General features: G+C 38.3%; 1 protein-coding gene across 5 annotated transcripts in view; it reads right to left on the bottom strand.

The window, feature by feature from the left end:
* Window positions 1-18,946, bottom strand: part of STK31 (serine/threonine kinase 31) — a 135,290-nt gene that overhangs the window by 33,786 nt on the left and 82,558 nt on the right. For 3 of the 5 annotated variants that reach the window (XM_058446398.1, XM_058446404.1, XM_058446421.1), the window contains exons 16-22: window positions 15,699-15,800; window positions 7,421-7,501; window positions 5,495-5,620; window positions 4,465-4,611; window positions 4,174-4,260; window positions 2,994-3,143; window positions 174-296 (exon numbers count right to left, since the gene is read on the bottom strand). In XM_058446398.1, the coding sequence (XP_058302381.1) occupies window positions 174-296; window positions 2,994-3,143; window positions 4,174-4,260; window positions 4,465-4,611; window positions 5,495-5,620; window positions 7,421-7,501; window positions 15,699-15,800 (816 nt within the window). The remainder of the gene's footprint in view (window positions 1-173; window positions 297-2,993; window positions 3,144-4,173; window positions 4,261-4,464; window positions 4,612-5,494; window positions 5,621-7,420; window positions 7,502-15,698; window positions 15,801-18,946) is intronic. The other 2 variants (XM_032759232.2, XM_058446415.1) reach the window with 1 other exon arrangement.

The raw sequence follows: 18,946 nt of genomic DNA on the forward strand, positions 1-18,946 counted from the left end.
ATTTGTAGAAAGTACACAATAGGTAATAGGAAGCATATCAATAGTTTTTGATAAAACTTAAGTTCTACTAAAAGTCTGCTTTTTACTTTTAAGGAGAATCACTATAAAATCATCACTTTATATACTGAAATATATATAAATACGATCTATTTCAACAAAAAAAAATTACATACCCATAATAAAAGGCAGCCATAAGCATATAAGTCTGAACCTGGAGAAGCAGGTTTTCCCATTTTCAACTCAGGTGACATCAAACTCAAGTCACCAACCATCACGTTCACTGAGGCTCGCTGACTCTACGAAAACAATATTTTAAATATTTTAGATACAACACAGTTGAGGTGACTTTCTGTGAAGTACTCTGCATTTAATCAATACAAAAAACAAATTCATTTTAAATATTTCATTCCCTTGCTTTCAAATATTTTTACCAATTTCTGCTATTATAAATTGCTCTTAAAATCAGTCTAATAAATTAACTATGAGACTTTTATTACATTCACTTTGTAGACTTGAACAGATTTAATACTAACAACCACTGATTCTGTGATTAAACATTTGATACTCTTTTTAAAAAATAAATTTCACAAGAGTGAGTAGCAGTGCTATGTTCTAATTCTGAAAATTCTAAATAATTCATTTAAGAACTGAAATCCTACAAAGCACTTTCCTTCCTTACTGATCATTCTCTAAATATACCATTTCTAACATGTCAAAGATGATCAGTGACAACAGCATGAACCCTATATTCAGGCAGATCTTGGTTACAATTTCCCACTCTCCTATTTATTTGCTGTGTGACCGAGAGCTTTAACCTCCTTTTTGTCCATTTTTAAAATTTATTTTTAATTTTTATGGGTACATAGTAGGTGTAAACCTCTTTGAGCCTAAATTAATTTGTAAAATGGAAATAATGTCTACCTTACAGAGATACAATGCCTAGCATGTATCACTGTGTTATCTTTTTTCTAGCTACGATTTTGATCCTTGCTTCTCAAAGTATGGAACAAGGGACAGGAACTACAGCATTAACTGGTAGCTTGTTAGAAATGCAGATGATCCATTGCAGAAATGCTGAATATTAATTTTCATTTTAACATGAACCCCAGGTGAGTCATATACACTATAAGGTCTGGAAAGCAATGATCTTGACCTCAGACTACTTTTCAAATTTATCTTCGTGATGACCACTTCAATCTGAAAATTGCATGGAAAATGTAGCAAAGGTGAGTTTGATCAATATTTCAGAATAAATATTTTTAACTGAAGATTAAAAACAGTATTTTGGGGAATAATAACAGGTGATGAATGAGTAAAGAGAAGAGTAATTATTGTAGTCATATCTACAATTATGCAAATAGTACGCTCAAAAGGTAAACTAACCAGAACCCCTGAAGGTTGAGATCTTTCAAAATTCATAATTTAGTATATTTCTTAGGATATCTTAATTTTCTGTTAAACTAATGTAATAAAGTAAATATTTCAGAAAATCAATCTGTATAAATCCTGTACAATCCAGCTTTTGATTACAGTTGCAGTTTCATTTTCTCATCTTTTTGAGCTACCATATGAAAACCATTAAGACTACATATACTCCAGTAGCATTACGCTATGACTTGCAGATGACCAAAGTATAAAAGCATTATAACCTATACCAGTCAAAGGGAATTGCTCAGATAATAACAAATATTGGCAAGGATGCAGAGAAAACAAAATCCCTACGCATTACTGGTAAGAATTTAAAATGATGTAGCCACTTTGGAAAACAGTTTGGCTCCTCAAAAAGTAAAACAATATAACCCAGTAATTCCACTCCCAAGAGAAATGAAAACATGTCCACACAAAAAATACTGTATGCTAAAGCTCATAGCAGCATTATTCATATAACCATTAAGTATAAACAACCCAAATGTCCAGCAACTGATGAATATATAAACAAAATGTGGTGCATCCATACAATGAAATATAATTTGGCCATAAAAAGGAATGGCATTCTGATGCAGTCAATAACATGGATGAACTCTGAAAACACTATGCTAAGTGAAATTAGCATAAAAGGCCACATATTGTATCATTCCATTTACATGAGATGTCCAAATAGGCAAATCCATAGAGACAAAAAGTGTATTAGTGGTTTCCAGGCTTGAGAAGGAGGGGGAAATTTGAGTGACTGCTAATCAGTATGGATTTTCTTTTTGGGAATGATAATAATGTTCTGGAATTCAATACTGATTATCACTGCACAACTTTGTGAATGTACTACAAACTATTAATGAATTGTATACATTATATGAATGGTATCTCAATAAAGCTGTTATTTTTAGAAAAATAATTGCTGATTTGGCCACTCCACGTTGTATACATACTTCAAAACATCATGTTGTACATGATAAACATATATAATTTTTATTTCTCAATTAAAATAGAGAATTGTTTCCATTATAACAACAACAACAAAATCACAACATGCTCTTAAATTGTGTGATCTTTGCTATCTCTACAAACTGCCTATTCTGAGGTAATATGACACCGAATTAACAGCCATTAGAGGTGAATCAGGATTTAAACTAAAAAGTCCAAGGTTCCCAGGTTTCTAAAAATGCACATTTTTAATCAAAAAATAGCAAAGTACGTATATGTAAATTGTATCTATAGACGGAGGGACACCAGTGGAGAGAGGCTGGGAGATGGCCACCTAGTTTCCTTGCGTGTTTCCTAGCAATTAAATGTTTCCTAATGATGATAAAATAATTAATGTTGTCAATGCCATTGAGTATACAATGTCAGGTAGCTCCTAAGACTTAACGGTTAAAATACACAATACTCCTGTTGTTCTAGCACCCAGCTGAGGACAAATAGTTGCTTATACTACATGACACAGTCTAACTGAAGACAAAGATCCTATAATAAAGTATTATATTATATATAAGTGCTGAACTACTGCTTAATAATATTAAAGTCTAGAACTTATTTGTAAAACCATGATCTCTTACCACAGATTTGGTGAAGTCAAAATCTCCAACAATTCCTTGTTCACGGTTTAAAGCAAATACATTGTTCGGATGAAGTGATCCATGAATTATGTCAGCCTTATGCAATGTATGCAGGCCCTGGGCAACACCTTTCATGACCTTTAAAGCTTCCTATAGATAAGTACACATAAAAGAAGTGAGGAAGTAGGCAAATCATTTTAATCTTGAAACTGTTCTCTAATTAAAAGACTGCTCTAGAAGTGAGTAAAGTTTCCTCCAAATGAACCACTAATAAGAATACAGCATAGAGAAAGACCAGATGAAGCATTGATTTTGTAATGGTGATACTGTGTGTGCGTGTGTTTGTATGTGTGTGTGTGTACAATCATACCTTTTGGGCACCAGGGACTGGTTTCGTGAAAGACAATTTTTCCATGGATGCAGGGGGTTGGTTTCAGGATCAAACTGTTCCACCTCAGATCACAGGCATTAGATTCTTACAAGGAGTGCGCAACCTAGATCCCTCACATGCACAGTTCACAATAGAGTTTATGCTCCTATGAGAATCTAATGCCTCTAATGATCTCACAGGAAGTGGAGCTCAGGCAGTAATGCCTGCTCACCTGCCACTCACCTCCTGCTGTGCCGCCCTGTTCTTAATAGGCCACAGACTGGTACCAGTCTGCGACCTGGGGTGTGAGGACACCTGTTCTATCATCTCAAAGAAGACTTGGATTACAAATATCAACCATGTAAAGTAGCTAGAAGAGACTGAAACAGTGTTACTCCATAAGAAGAATCAGGGCCTCCTTTACTGTTATCACTAATCCTAAACTTACAATGATAAAAATTAAAGCTGCCACTTAAGCACTTATAATACCAAGTGCTATATTAGGCAGTTCACATACAGCACAGCTTAGTAGTTACAAGTTTGGGCTTTGGAACCACAAAGACTTAATTTCGAGTCCAGCTCTACCTCTGGCTAAGGGACCCTGTGCAAGTCACTTAATCTAATCCCTTTAACCCTTTTTCTCATCCATATAATATGATAACTTCTACCACAGGTTTGAGGTGACAATTAAATAGAACACCACGAGTCAAAATTTTACAAAGTATATAGCATGTAGCATGCTTGAATAAATATTAGGTGTTATTTTCTCATTTAATACATCCATGGAAATAAATAGTGCTTTTTACTTACTTCTGAATTTAAAGGCACGCTGGCTTGAACAGCACTCAGGTTTGCCCTGGGGTAGTATGGGACCATCAGATAAGCCATAGGATCAGACTAAGAAGCAAAACAGAGACTGTGACTCCAAGTAAAAACTTCTTCAACATATTTTTAGCACACACTGATTCTATAGGATAATTTTTCTTTTATGTTAAAGGGAATGAACTGCTGCTCTAAAACCTGGAGCTAAAATTTATTTTAAATAAAATAGTTTCTGCAAGATAAAATGGTTTCTGCAAGAGATTAGCATAAGAACTTTACCTTACATAAAAACAGGAATATCAATGGTAGTAACCCTGACTCTTCTTCAGCCTCTCTCCAAGCTCTATGGTAGGTGGCTGCTCTCTCAATCACCTTGGCTTCTGTGTCAACATCCACAGAATAGCCCTTGTACCAAAAAAAGAGGCACTGGTAATTCCAAGATGAAAATCTCATTATAATTATATACCATTCCAATTTAAACACAATTCATTATTTTAAGTTAAATCAAATCTAACTTTATTTTTTAATTTTATAAGTACTTTTCTATCTTCTTTGAATGCTATAATTTGGAAAAGGAAAGTGCAATTCTACCTGTAGCCTGCCACACATTCTAAAATGTGTAGCAACTAAGGCCAAATTAATTATCTTATCATCATGATTAAGTTTCCCAGATCAATGAGAAGAAGAAATTAAGGAGTAGAAGATTGTACTGACAACATAGCTGAGATTTCCAGGAGAAATGTAAGAAAATCAAGAATTTTAAAAAGATATTGGATGAATATAATAAGTTCACCCCAAAAAAAGGACAGCATATCCTATTAAGGACATATTCTATTTAGGGAAATGAGGGAAACTTTATTTTTTGTTCTTGTGAGACAAAGCTTTATTTAATGACCTTTTTTATATACTTATTTTTATTATTATACGTTAAGTTCTAGGGTACATGTGCACAACGTGCAGGTTTATTACATATGTATACATGTGCCATGTTGGTTTGCTGCACCCATTAACTCATCATTTACATTAGTTATTTCTCCTAATGCTATCCCTCCCCCTGCCCCCCACCCCATGAGAGGCCCCCATGTGTGATGTTCCCCGCCCTGTGTCCAAGTGTTCTCATTGTTCAATTGAGGGAAACTTTAAAAGTGAAAATTAGTTGTGGCAACCAAACTACAAGCACAATTATCATGCCAGTCAACTCATATACTTTAGAAAACTAACAGTGAGGTTTTTTCTTTCCTGAAATGTAACAGCACCACTATCCTTTAAGCTGCTGAATCTCCCACAAGTAAGAAGAAGTTAGGCTTACCTTTAACAGAATTATCTGCCCATTAACCTCAGAACGTACCAAAGGACGCTTGCTGCTAAGTTCCTTCATGGGCTCAGCATCAAGAAGATCTCGTTCCAAGCTCATTGTAAGGAGACCACCAGAGTTCTAGGCACAAGTTTTTATGACAGTTGAAGAATCCAAACAATCCTAGCACTTAAAAATCATCAAAATAATTAGTTACATGCTATTAAGTGACTTGGACACCATCAACTGTACTGGAAAAACCAACAAAATTAAAATCTTTAAAACTGTGTACTTTCTCCAGTTCCTGGCTCTTAAACTCCTCCTACCCAAAGTGTAATCACCATACATTTAATTACTGCTATAATTTTAGAACAGATTAAGGAAATGGCTAGAATTAACCAGACATGCATCCTAGGATCCCTAATGTTTACTTGAAAAACCACTTAAGTTTCCTAAAAAATACTAAAGTAACAACCGATTGGGATGGGGGTGAGGAATGAAGGACTACATATTGGGTTAGTGTACACCGCTCAGATGACGGGTGCACTAAAATCTCAGAAATCACCACTAAAGAACTTATCCATGTAACCACAAAACACGTGTACCCCAAAAACTACTGAAATATACATTTTTAAAAAACAAAAAATAAATAAGGTAAAATAATGACAAAAATGTAGGTGTCAAATGGAAAAGATTATTCCAAAAATTATGACTACTATGAAGTAATTCTAACACCTCTGCCCCTGTTTGGAGTCCCTAGAAGTGAAAATGGCTTTCAATAACTAATTTTACTAGATATTTCTGCTACTTTTTAAAAGGAATAATTTTTCATACTAAAATATGATCATCAACATTTTAAACAAAGCTAAGTTTTACTGTGGTGCAGTTTCGGTAAGAGGCACTGTAGAATTGTTTTCTGGGTTTTTTTTTTAAGTCTTGTCAGTACATTTAAGTATTCTACAATATATAATCAACCTACAAAAAATTCCTAAGCATATATTACTGTTAAACATCAGAAAGCCATTAAAGGCTTCAATAAACCATGAGTCAACCCTTTAATAATCTTCTATAATAAAGTAGATTAGCATATTTTTAAATATTAATTTTCAAGTCCCATGTGGCAGTACATACTCATTTGCCCACACTGCATAAGGTAATCGCTAAGCTAGAGTTAAATAGTTGCAAGAAAAAGTCACATCATTTTAAAGTCTAGTCTAGAAAGAGTTTAGAGTAATTATTTAAGTTAGGGAACTTTAATCTTGAATATTTTTTAGAATAAACTCACATGTCTACACAAATATCCCTCTCTGTACCATATTTAAGCCATTATAATGAACTTCATGACAATCTTAATGAATAAATACCTCATCTAGGCCCTCACCGTAGAAGGCAATATAAATCGCAGGACTAACAGATTCTGTCCTGAGAACCAGTGTTTACTAATCCCGCTCGGTATGGCCCCTGCTGATCTCCAGCTTTTGAATCCTGCCTACCTAGAAAACCATACCCACCTCAACATCTCTACCTTAGCCAACCTCTCTAGAATTTTTTCCCAGACTGCTTTAACTTAAAAAACCCATTGTGCTCAAATCCCTCAGGGCTAGCAATATCTTGTTTTTATACTAACTCTTGAAATAGCAGTTAAAATTTTATTTTGTCATTTCAAAAAGTAAACACATATAATTCAAATAAGTGCCATGCAATGTACTGAATGAGGATGAAGAAAACAGAAAAACAGATAATGCAAATTTACATAACAATACAAATACATACCATGCAACCATTAAAGGGTCATAAGAAAAAGTTCTAATACCCATAAAATATTCATCAGGAATATTTTTATTTAAAAGATACTATAAGTTTAACACTGACACAAATTTAATATTATCACTTTTCAACACCCTCTGCAGAGTAGTAATTCGCAAGGGAAACAAAGTTTACCATGTATTTGAGTAATCCTATTTCAGGATGAAGCAGAGGCAGCTCAGGGAACCATTTCTGTGCCAAACTAGTTAGCATCTCCTAAAGTTAAAAAAAAAAAAAAAGTTTTCAACTGTAAATCAATATATATTCAATTTTGACATGTTGCTCTTCAGGAAAATATATCAGCATCTACCTTATAACATATCCAATAAGATACATAATCACTGATTTTGCCTTCTACTTCAAGAAGTTAACAAGCGAAAACCAAGACTCACCTTGCATCTGCTAAAGCAACTTAAACATGGCCTGAGAAGGACTCTGTACTTCTATATTTGAGTCCTTGTGGATGAACTGCAACCTAGCTTAACAGGCAGACAAGATTGAAAATGTAACTTAGCAGTGTGGACCTATAACAATAGCTGAGTCTTGGCCAATCCCAGCGGCCATACTTCAACCACTTACAGACTGCTAAGTGTTCAAACTGTGTTCAAATAAGGCAAAAACCAATCTGTAACCAATATAGCTGTTTCTGTACCTCGCTGTCAATTTCTGAAAGCCACTTTCCTTTTTTGGTCTATTAATTTGTTCTGACCACAAAGCATCCCCAGAGTCTCTCCGAATATGCTGTGATTCGGCTGCCCAATTTGTGAATTGTTCATTGCTCCTTTAAATGTAAGTTGGCTGAAGTTTTGTTTTTTTTTTTAACCCATCTAAACTACCATCTTACTAATTGAAGAAAAATTTAATTACCAATTTCAAGCTTTGGATACATACATAAGCATAAATCTTGCAAGGTCAAAGTCCCCACCCACTTCCAAACTAAAATGAAAATGTCTGATAATATAACAATTTGAGGCATAAGACTGTCATTATTTCTCAAAATATTAAGAACACAGGGGTGGAGCCAAGATGGCCGAATAGGAACAGCTCCGGTCTCCAGCTCCCAGCCCCAGCGACACAGAAGACAGATGATTTCTACATTTCTGCTTGAGGTACCGGTTTCATCTCACTAGGGAGTGCCTAACAGTGGGTGCAGGACAGTCGGTGAAGCGCACTGTGCGCGAGCCGAAGCAGGGCGAGGCATTACCTCACTCGGGAAGCGCAAGGGGTCAGGGAGTTCCCTTTCCTAGTCAAAGAAAGGGGAAACAGAAGGCACCTGGAATATCAGGTCAGTCCCACCCCAATACTGCGCTTTTCCAACGGGCCTGGAAAACGGCACACTAGGAGATTGTGTCCCGCACCTGGCTCGGAGGGTCCTATGCCCACGGAGTCTCGCTGGTTGCTAGCACAGCAGTCTGAGATCAAGCTGCAAGGCGGCAGCGAGGCTGGGGGAGGGGCGCCCGCCATTGCCCAGGCTTGCTTAGGTAAACAAAGCAGCCAGGAAGCTCGAACTGGGTGGAGCCCACCACAGCTCAAGGAGGCCTGCCTGCCTCTATAGGCTCCACCTCTGGGGGCAGGGCACAGACAAACAAAAACTCACGAAGAACCTCCACAGACTTAAAGGTCCCTGTCTGACTGACAGCTTTGAAGAGAGTAGTGGTTCTCCCAGCACGCAGCTGGAGATCTGAGAACGGACAGACTGCCTCCTAAAGTGGGTCCCTCACCCCTGAGCAGCCTAACTGGGAGGCACCCCCCCAGTAGGGACAGACTGACACCTCATTCAACCGGGTACTCCTCTGAGACAAAACTTTCAGACGAACTATCAGACAGCTGAATTTGTGGTCTCACGAAAATCCGCTGTTCTGCAGCCACCGCTGCTGACACCCAGCCAAACAGGGTCTGGAGTGGACCTCTAGTAAACTCCAACAGACCTGCAGCTGAGGGTCCTGTCTGCTAGAAGGAAAACTAACAAACAGAAAGGACATCCACACCAAAAACCCATCTGTACATCTCCATCATCAAAGACCAAAAGTAGATAAAACCACAAAGATGGGGAAAAAACAGAACAAAAAAACTGGAAACTCTAAAAAACAGAGCACCTCTCCTCCTCCAAAGGAACGCAGTTCCTCACCAGCAACGGAACAAAGCTGGATGGAGGATGACTTTGATGAGTTGAGAGAAGAAGGCTTCAGACGATCAAACTACTCTGAGCTACGAGAGGAAATTCAAAACAATAGCAAAGAAGTTAAAAACTTTGAAAAAATATTACAAGAATGGATAACTAGAATAACCAATGGAGAGAAGGGCTTAAAGGAGCTGATGGAGCTGAAAGCCAAGTTTCGAGAACTACGCGAAGATTGCAGAAGCCTCAGTAGCAGATGCGATCAACTGGAAGAAAGGGTATCGCAGATGGAAGATGAAATGAATGAAATGAAGAGAGAAGGGAAGTTTAGAGAAAAAAGAATAAAAAGAAATGAACAAAGCCTCCAAGAAATTTGGGACTATGTGAAAAGACCAAACCTACGTCTGATTGGTGTACCTGAAAATGATGGGGAGAATGGAACCAAGTTGGAAAACACTCTGCAAGATATTATCCAGGAGAACTTCCCCAATCTAGCAAGGCAGGCCAGCATTCAGATTCAGGAAATACAGAGAACGCCACAAAGATACTCCTCGAGAAGGGCAACTCCAAGACACATAATTGTCAGATTCACCAAAGTTGAAATGAAGGAAAAAATGTTAAGGGCAGCCAGAGAGAAAGGTCGGGTTACCCACAAAGGGAAGCCCATCAGACTAACAGCTGATCTCTCGGCAGAAACTCTACAAGCCAGAAGAGAGTAGGGGCCGATATTCAACATTCTTAAAGAAAAGAATTTTCAACCCAGAATTTGCTACCCCGCCAAACTAAGCTTCATAAGTGAAGGAGAAATAAAATACTTTACAGACAAGCAAACGCTGAGTGATTTTGTCACCACCAGGCCTGCCCTAAAAGAGCTCCTGAAGGAAGCACTAAACATGGAAAGGAACAACCGGTACCAGCCACTGCAAAAACATGCCAAATTGTAAAGACCATCGAGGCTAGGAAGAAACAATAGCAACTAACGAGCAAAATAACCAACTAACATCATAATGACAGGATCAGATTCACACATAACAATATTAACGTTAAATGTAAATGGGCTAAATGCTCCAATTAAAAGACACAGACTGGCAAACTGGATAAGGAGTCAGGACCCATCAGTGTGCTGTATTCAGGAAACCCATCTCACGTGCAGAGACACACATAGACTCAAAATAAAGGGATGGAGGAAGATCTATCAAGCAACTGGAAAACAAAAAAAGGCAGGGGTTGCAATCCTAGTCTCTGATAAAATAGACTTTAAACCAACAAAGATCAAAAGAGACAAAGAAGGCCATTACATAATGGTAAAGGGATCAATTCAACAAGAAGAGCTAACTATCCTAAATATATATGCACCCAACACAGGAGCACCCAGATTCATAAAGCAAGTCCTCAGTGACCTACAAAGGGACTTAAACTCCCACACAATAATAATGGGAGATTTTAACACCCCACTGTCAGCATTAGACAGATCAACGAGACAGAAAGTTAACAAGGATATCCAGGAATTGAACTCAGCTCTACATAAAGTGGACCTAATAGACATCTACAGAACTCTCCACCCCAAGTCAACAGAATATACATTTTTTTCAGCACCACACCACACCTATTCCAAAATTGACCACATAGTTGGAAGTAAAGCTCTCCTCAGCAAATGTAAAAGAACAGAAATTATAACAAACTGTCTCTCAGACCACAGTACAATCAAACTAGAACTCAGGATTAAGAAATTCACTCAAAACCGCTCAACTACATGGAAACTGAACAACCTGCTCCTGAATGACTATTGGGTACATAATGAAATGAAGGCAGAAATAAAGATGTTCTTTGAAACCAACGAGAACAAAGATACAACATACCAGAATCTCTGGGACACATTCAAAGCAGTGTGTAGAGGGAAATTTATAGCAGTAAATGCCCACTAGAGAAAGCAGGAAAGATCCAAAATTGACACCCTAACATCACAATTAAAAGAACTAGAAAAGCAAGAGCAAACACATTCAAAAGCTAGCAGAAGGCTAGAAATAACTAAAATCAGAGCAGAACTGAAGGAAATAGAGACACAAAAAACCCTTCAAAAAATTAATGAATCCAGGAGCTGGTTTTTTGAAAAGATCAACAAAATTGATGGACCGCTAGCAAGACTAATAAAGAAGAAAAGAGAGAAGAATCAAATAGATGCAATAAAAAACGAAAAAGGGGATATCACCACCGATCCCACAGAAATACAATCTACCATCAGAGAATACTACAAACACCTCTATGCAAATAAACTAGAAAATCTAGAAGAAATGGATAAATTCCTTGACAAATACACCCTCCCAGGACTAAACCAGGAAGAAGTTGAATCTCTGAATAGACCAATAACAGGTTCTGAAATTGTGGCAATAATCAATAGCTTACCAACCAAAAAGAGTCCAGGACCTGACGGATTCACAGCTGAATTCTACCAGAGGTACAAGGAGGAACTGGTACCATTCCTTCTGAAACTATTCCAATCGATAGAAAAAGAGGGAATCCTCCCTAACACATTTTATGAAGCCAGCATCATCCTGAGACCAAAGGCTGGCAGAGACACAACCAAAAAAGAGAATTTCAGATCAATACCCTTGATGAACATTGATGCAAAAATCCTCAATAAAATACTGGCAAACCGAATCCAGCAGCACATCAAAAAGCTTATCCACCATGATCAAGTGGGCTTCATCCCTGGGATGCAAGGCTGGTTCAACATACGCAAATCAATAAATGTAATCCAGCATATAAACAGAACCAAAGACAAAAACCACATGATTATCTCAATAGATGCAGAAAAGGCCTTTGACAAAATTCAACAACCCTTCATGCTAAAAACTCTCAATAAGTTAGGTATTGATGGGACGTATCTCAAGATAATAAGAGCTATCTATGACAAACCCACAGCCAATATCATACTGAATGGGCAAAAACTGGAAGCATTCCCTCTGAAAACTGGCACAAGACAGGGATGCCCTCTCTCACCGCTCCTATTCAACATAGTGCTGGAAGTTCTGGCCAGAGCAATCAGGCAGGAGAAGGAAATAAAGGGTATTCAACTAGGAAAAGAGGAAGTCAAATTGTCCCTGTTTGCAGATGACATGATTGTATATCTAGAAAACCCCATTGTCTCAGCCCAAAATCTCCTTCAGCTGATTAGCAACTTCAGCAAAGTCTCAGGATACAAAATTAATGTACAAAAATCACAAGCATTCTTGTACACCAATAACAGACAAACAGAGAGCCAAATCATGAGTGAACTCCCATTCACAATTGCTTCAAAGAGAATCAAATACCTAGGAATCCAACTTACAAGGGATGTGAAGGACCTCTTCAAGGAGAACTACAAACCACTGCTCAATGAAATCAAAGAGGATACAAACAAATGGAAGAACATTCCATGCTCATGGGTTGGAAGAATCAATATCGTGAAAATGGCCATACTGCCCAAGGTCATTTATAGATTCAATGCCATCCCCATCAAGCTACCAATGACTTTCTTCACAGAATTGGAAAAAACTACTTTAAAGTTCATATGGAACCAAAAAAGAGCCCGCATCGCCAAGTCAATCCTAAGCCAAAAGAACAAAGCTGGAGGCATCACGCTACCTGACTTTAAACTATACTACAAGGCTACAGTAACCAAAACAGCATGGTACTGGTACCACAACAGAGACATAGATCAATGGAACAGAACAGAGCCCTCAGAAATGACGCCGCATAGCTACAACTATCTGATCTTTGACAAACCTGACAAAAACAAGAAATGGGGAAAGGATTCCCTATTTAATAAATGGTGCTGGGAAAACTGGCTAGCCATATATAGAAAGCTGAAACTGGATCCCTTCCTTACACCTTATACAAAAATTAATTCAAGATGGATTAAAGACTTATATGTTAGACCTAAAACCATTAAAATCCTACAAGAAAACCTAGGCAATACCATTCAGGACATAGGCCTGGGCAAGGACTTCATGTCTAAAACACCAAAAGCAATGGCAACAAAAGCAAAAATCGACAAATGGGATCTCATTAAACTAAAGAGCTTCTGCACAGCAAAGGAAACTATCATCAGAGTGAACAGGCAACCTACAGAATGGGAGAAAATTTTTGCAACCTACTCATCTGACAAAGGGCTAATATCCAGAATCTACAATGAACTCAAACAAATTTACAAGAAAAAAACAAACAACCCCATCAAAAAGTGGGCAAAGGACATGAACAGACACTTCTCAAAAGAAGACATTTATGCAGCCAAAAAACACATGAAGAAATGCTCATCATCACTGGCCATCAGAGAAATGCAAATCAAAACCACAGTGAGATACCATCTCACACCAGTTAGAATGGCCATCATTAAAAAATCAGGAAACAATAGGTGCTGGAGAGGATGTGGAGAAATAGGAACACTTTTACACTGTTGGTGGGACTGTAAACTAGTTCAACCATTGTGGAAGTCAGTGTGGCGATTCCTCAGGGATCTAGAACTAGAAATACCATTTGACCCAGCCATCCCATTACTGGGTATATACCCAAAGGACTATAAATCATGCTGCTATAAAGACACATGCACACGTATGTTTATTGCAGCACTATTCACAATAGCAAAGAGTTGGAACCAACCCAAATGTCCAACAACGATAGACTGGATTAAGAAAATGTGGCACATATACACCATGGAATACTATGCAGCCATAAAAAATGATGAGTTCGTGTCCTTTGTAGGGACATGGATGAAACTGGAAAACATCATTCTCAGTAAACTATCGCAAGGACAAAAAACCAAACACCGCATGTTCTCACTCATAGGTGGGAATTGAACAATGAGAACTCATGGACACAGGAAGGGGAACATCACAAAATAGATGACACCTAGATTAATGATTAAAAACTGCACATTCTGCACATACTAAAACCTAAATATAAAAAAAAAAAAAAAAAAAAAGAACACAGTGACATTTTAAAATAACAGCTGTTTCGTTAAGAAAAATTTTTAAAGCCTGAGAGAAAAAACACATAGCTCTACATAAGTAACTTTGAAATAAATGTGAAAATTGAGTATCTTCACAAAAGAAAAGCCACTTATCACATATTTATTAAGCAAAACTTCTAAACATTTGTCGAATCATTGGAAGATCGCTATTTTAACCCAAGGTCCATAAGGTATTTACATATACTCAGATAAATTTGCTAAAGAAAGCATGACACTTAAAATACCTATTGTTTTCACAGTATTATTATTGTCTTTTCTTTTTTTTTTTTTTTTTTTTTTTTTTAGGGTCATGGTGTCATGTACCTGTAGTCCCAGCTACTTTGGAGGCTGAGACAGGGTCTTGCTCTGTTGCCCAGGCTGGAATGCAGTGGCATGATCATAGCTCAATGCAGCCTCAACCTCCTGGACTCAAGCAATCCTCCTGCCTCAGCCTCCAAAGTAGCTGGGACTACAGGTACATGACACCATGACCAGCTAATTGTTGTATTTTTTGTAGAGATGGGGTCTCACCATGTGCCCAAGCTGGTCTCAAACTCCCGGGCTCAAGTGATCCGCCCACCTCGGCCTCTCAAAGGGCTGGGACTACAGGTGTGAGCCACACCACGCCCGGTCAGTATTTTTACTTTCAAAGCACTGTTTCTTAACTAACTTCTTCCTGGTAACATCTCCCAGACATAAAATACAATATTCTTCCATTTTAAAGAAAAAATACAATGACTTATTTTCCCAAGCTCACAAAAATCAGCGGTGAAAATAGAGACTTAAAAGATGTAACTTCTCCTGCCCCCAAAACCAGGTAGTCTTATTGTTACATTCTTCAACTAAATTATGCTGCTCCATTAATGTTTTCATTGCAACATTATGGGAAAATGATGTTGATATAAATTTTATGTAAGGAAAAGGTCTTTAGGTTTTACGTTAAACAGAGAAAAGGCAATATGCAAAAGTGTATCTGTGCTATAATCTCAATTCTAAAAACAAACAAAAAAAGACTGAAAGTCAAAAGTTAACAGTGATTACTACTATTATCACTGAGTGGAAATATTACAAGTGATGTTTTTCCTTCTTTACAGTTTTCAGTTATTTCCACACTGGTACAATGGTCAGAATATTTTATCATGTGAAATTTATTTCTAAATTTACAAAAATCTTACTAGGTCAATATATACAAACTTTCTATATAATACTTCTAGCCTTGTGATTACAGTCCACTTCATAAAACGGGTATTTAAATTCAATTTCTAGAGTAAAACCTAATGTAAAACTTCGAAGAACCAAATACTTACATATTCCTCTCTCTCATGATAAATTTCCTGAAAGACATTATTGCGCAGCTGAGTTATTTCTTCTTTTATTTTCTCAATTTGAGAGCCATCAGGATCATCTGACTTGAATCAGAAAGAAAAGTATTTTTTATTAACATAGAGAAAACAAGTCTTTCTTTAAGAATTCAAGTTCTATAGTAAATTACTCTGTGTGGTTTCCTTTAAGAATTCAAGTTCTATAGTAAATTACTCTGTGTGGTTTCTATGTATCCTTCAGTACCTAGCACATAAAAGACCCTTCTAATACTTGCTGAATTAACTTAGGTCAATTTATTCTAACAATGACTTTTCTGAAACCTAGAAAAAGGAATTATAGAAAGTAAAGACATAAAATTAATTACATAGATTTTTCTTGTCTCTTCATCTGCTGTAGATTTTCTCTAAGATAAAGATGGCCAACTGCCATTCAAACAAAAGAAACGTTAATAATAGCAACCAGAATACACCTGAATTCCCTACAATTGTCTTCTACATGAGATTTGGTTAAAAACAAAACAAAAAGATGAGTAAATGTGTGAACTGTCTCCAAGGATAATACATAAGCCACCTTAAAAAGTATGCATGCTTTTGTGAAAGGAAAATAAATCTTGGGAACTTTAAATCACTAAGCCAAAGGAAAAAATCAAGCTGGGAACTGTGTCAGGCAAACCAGCTTCTCATTTTATTCCTAAATAAGATAGCTACAACCATAAAAACCCTGCATACCTCTCTCACAATTTGCTCAGTAGGAAATTCCTTATGGGTCCCAGGATCTTCACCCTAAAACAGTTCTGTTGAATTTTACCCTGACAATGTAAATCGATGGCTTATTTTCTCACGTGCAGGACAAAAGACAGAACTCTAAGTCATCATCCCTTTGCTGAACTGAGACAAATGCATACCTGATTCCTTCCTCTGATACAAAAATGCAGATTCACTGAGCTAGTGACTATTCCTCTACCCCTCTCTCAAATGTAAATTGTGTATTTGCTGAAAGGTGATCAAAGATTAAAGAATTCAAACCATCTGACTCTTATCTACTCACGTCTTTTTAAAATTTCTTCCTCTTTCCCCAGTATCCATCCTTTCTCCTTTAAATATTTAAGCCCTCAAAATCATCTTTGAGAAAGGCACAGACCTGCCTCCCAGGCATGCATCCTTAACCTTGGCAAAATAAACTTTCTAAATTGATGGATACCTGCCTCAGGTAGTTTGGTTTACACTTTAAAAGTCAGATTTCAAGGATCCAGATACTAAGATGGCCAAATAGTAACAGCTCCGGTCTGCAGCTCCCAGCGAGATCAACGGACAAGGCGGGTGATTTCTGCACTTCGAACTGAGGTACCCAGCTTATCTCACTGGGACTAGTTAGACAGTGGGTGCAGCCCACAGAGGGCAAGCAAAAGCAGGGTGGGGCATCACCTCACCCAGGAAGCGCAAGAGGCTGCGGAACTCCCTCTCCTAGCTAAGAGAAGCCATGAGGGACTATGCCATGGGGAATGGTTCATTCTGGCCCAGATACTATGCTATTCCAACAGTCTTCACAACCCACAGAGCAGGAGATTCCCTCAGGTGCATACACCACCAGGGCCCTGAGTTTCAAGCACAAAACTGGGCAGACGTTTGGGCAGACACCGAGCTAGCTGCAGGAATATTTATTCATACCCCCCTTGCGCCTGGAATGCCAGCAAGACACAACCGTTGACTCCCCTGAAAAAGGGGTTGAAGCCAGGTAGCCAAGTGGTCCTGCTCAGCAGATACCACCCCCATGGAGCCCAGCAAGCTAAGATCCACTAGCTTGAAATTCTCACTGCCAGCATGGCAGTCTGAAGTCAACCTGGGTCTCTCCAGCTTGGTTGGGGGAGGGGCCTCTGTCATTACTGAGGCTTGAGTAGGCAGTTTTCCCCTCACAGTGTAAACAAAGCCACCAGGAAGTTCGGACTCCGCAGAGCCCACCGCAGCCCAGCAAAGCCTCTGCAGCCAGACTGCCTCTCTAGATTCCTCCTTTCTGGGCAGGGCATCTCTGAAAGAAAGATAGAAGCCCCAGTCAGGGGCTTATAGATAAAACTCCCATCCTCCTGGGACAGAGCACCTGGGGGAAGGGGCAGCTGTGGGCATAGCTTCAGCAGACTTTAATGTTCCTGCCTGCCAGCTCTGAAGAGAGCAGCAGATCTCCCAGCACAGTGCTCGAGCTCTGCTAAGGGACAGACTGCCTCCTCAAGTGGGTCCCTGACCCCCATCCTCCTGACTGGAAGACACCTCCCAGCAGGGGATGACAGACACCTCATACAGGAGAGCTCTGGCTAGCATCTGGCAGGTGCCCCTCTGGGATGAAGCTTCCAGAGGAAGGAACATGTAGCAATCTTGGCTGTTCTGCAGTCTCCGCTGGTGATACCCAGGCAAACAGGGTCTGGAGTGGACTTCCAGCAAACTCCAGCAAACTTGCAGCAGAGGGGCCTGACTGTTAGAAGGAAAACTAACAAACAGAAAGGAATAGCATCAGCATAAACAAAAAGGATGTCCACACACACATGAAGAAACACATCCAAAGGTCACCAACATCAAAGACCAAAGGTAGATAAATCCAAGAAGATGAGTAAAAACCAGCACAAAAAGGGTGAAAATTTCAAAAATTAGAACATCTTTTCTCCTCCAAAGGATCACAACTCCTCACCAGCAAGGGAACAAAACTGGATGGAGAATGAGTTTGATGAATTGACAGAAGTACGCTTCAGAAGGTGGGTAATAACAAACTCCTCCGAGCTAAAGGAGCATGTTCTAACCCAATGCAAGGAAGCTAAGAACCTTGAAAAAAGGTTAGACAAATTGCTAACTAGAATAACCAGTTTAGAGAAGAACATAAATGACCTCATGGAGCTGAAAAACACAGTATGAGAACTTCATGAAGCATACACAAGTATCAATAGCCAAAGCAATCAAGCAGAAGAAAGGATATCAGAGACTGAAGATCAACTTAATGAAATAAAGTGTGAAGACAAGATTAAAGAAAAAAAATGAAAAGGAACAAAGCCTTGAAGAAATATGTGAGTATGTGAAAAGACCAAACCTACGTTTGATTGGTGTACCTAAAAGTGACAGGGAAAAGGGAACCAAGTTGAAAACACACTTAAGCATATTATCCAGGAGAACTTCCCCAACCTAGCAGGACAGGCCAACATTCAAATTCAGGAAATACAGAGAACACCAAAAACCTACTCCTCAAAAACAGC

The sequence above is a fragment of the Hylobates moloch genome, unplaced genomic scaffold (genome assembly GCF_009828535.3).
Source record: "Hylobates moloch isolate HMO894 unplaced genomic scaffold, HMol_V3 SCAFFOLD_1, whole genome shotgun sequence".
NCBI classification, from domain to species: domain Eukaryota; kingdom Metazoa; phylum Chordata; class Mammalia; order Primates; family Hylobatidae; genus Hylobates; species Hylobates moloch.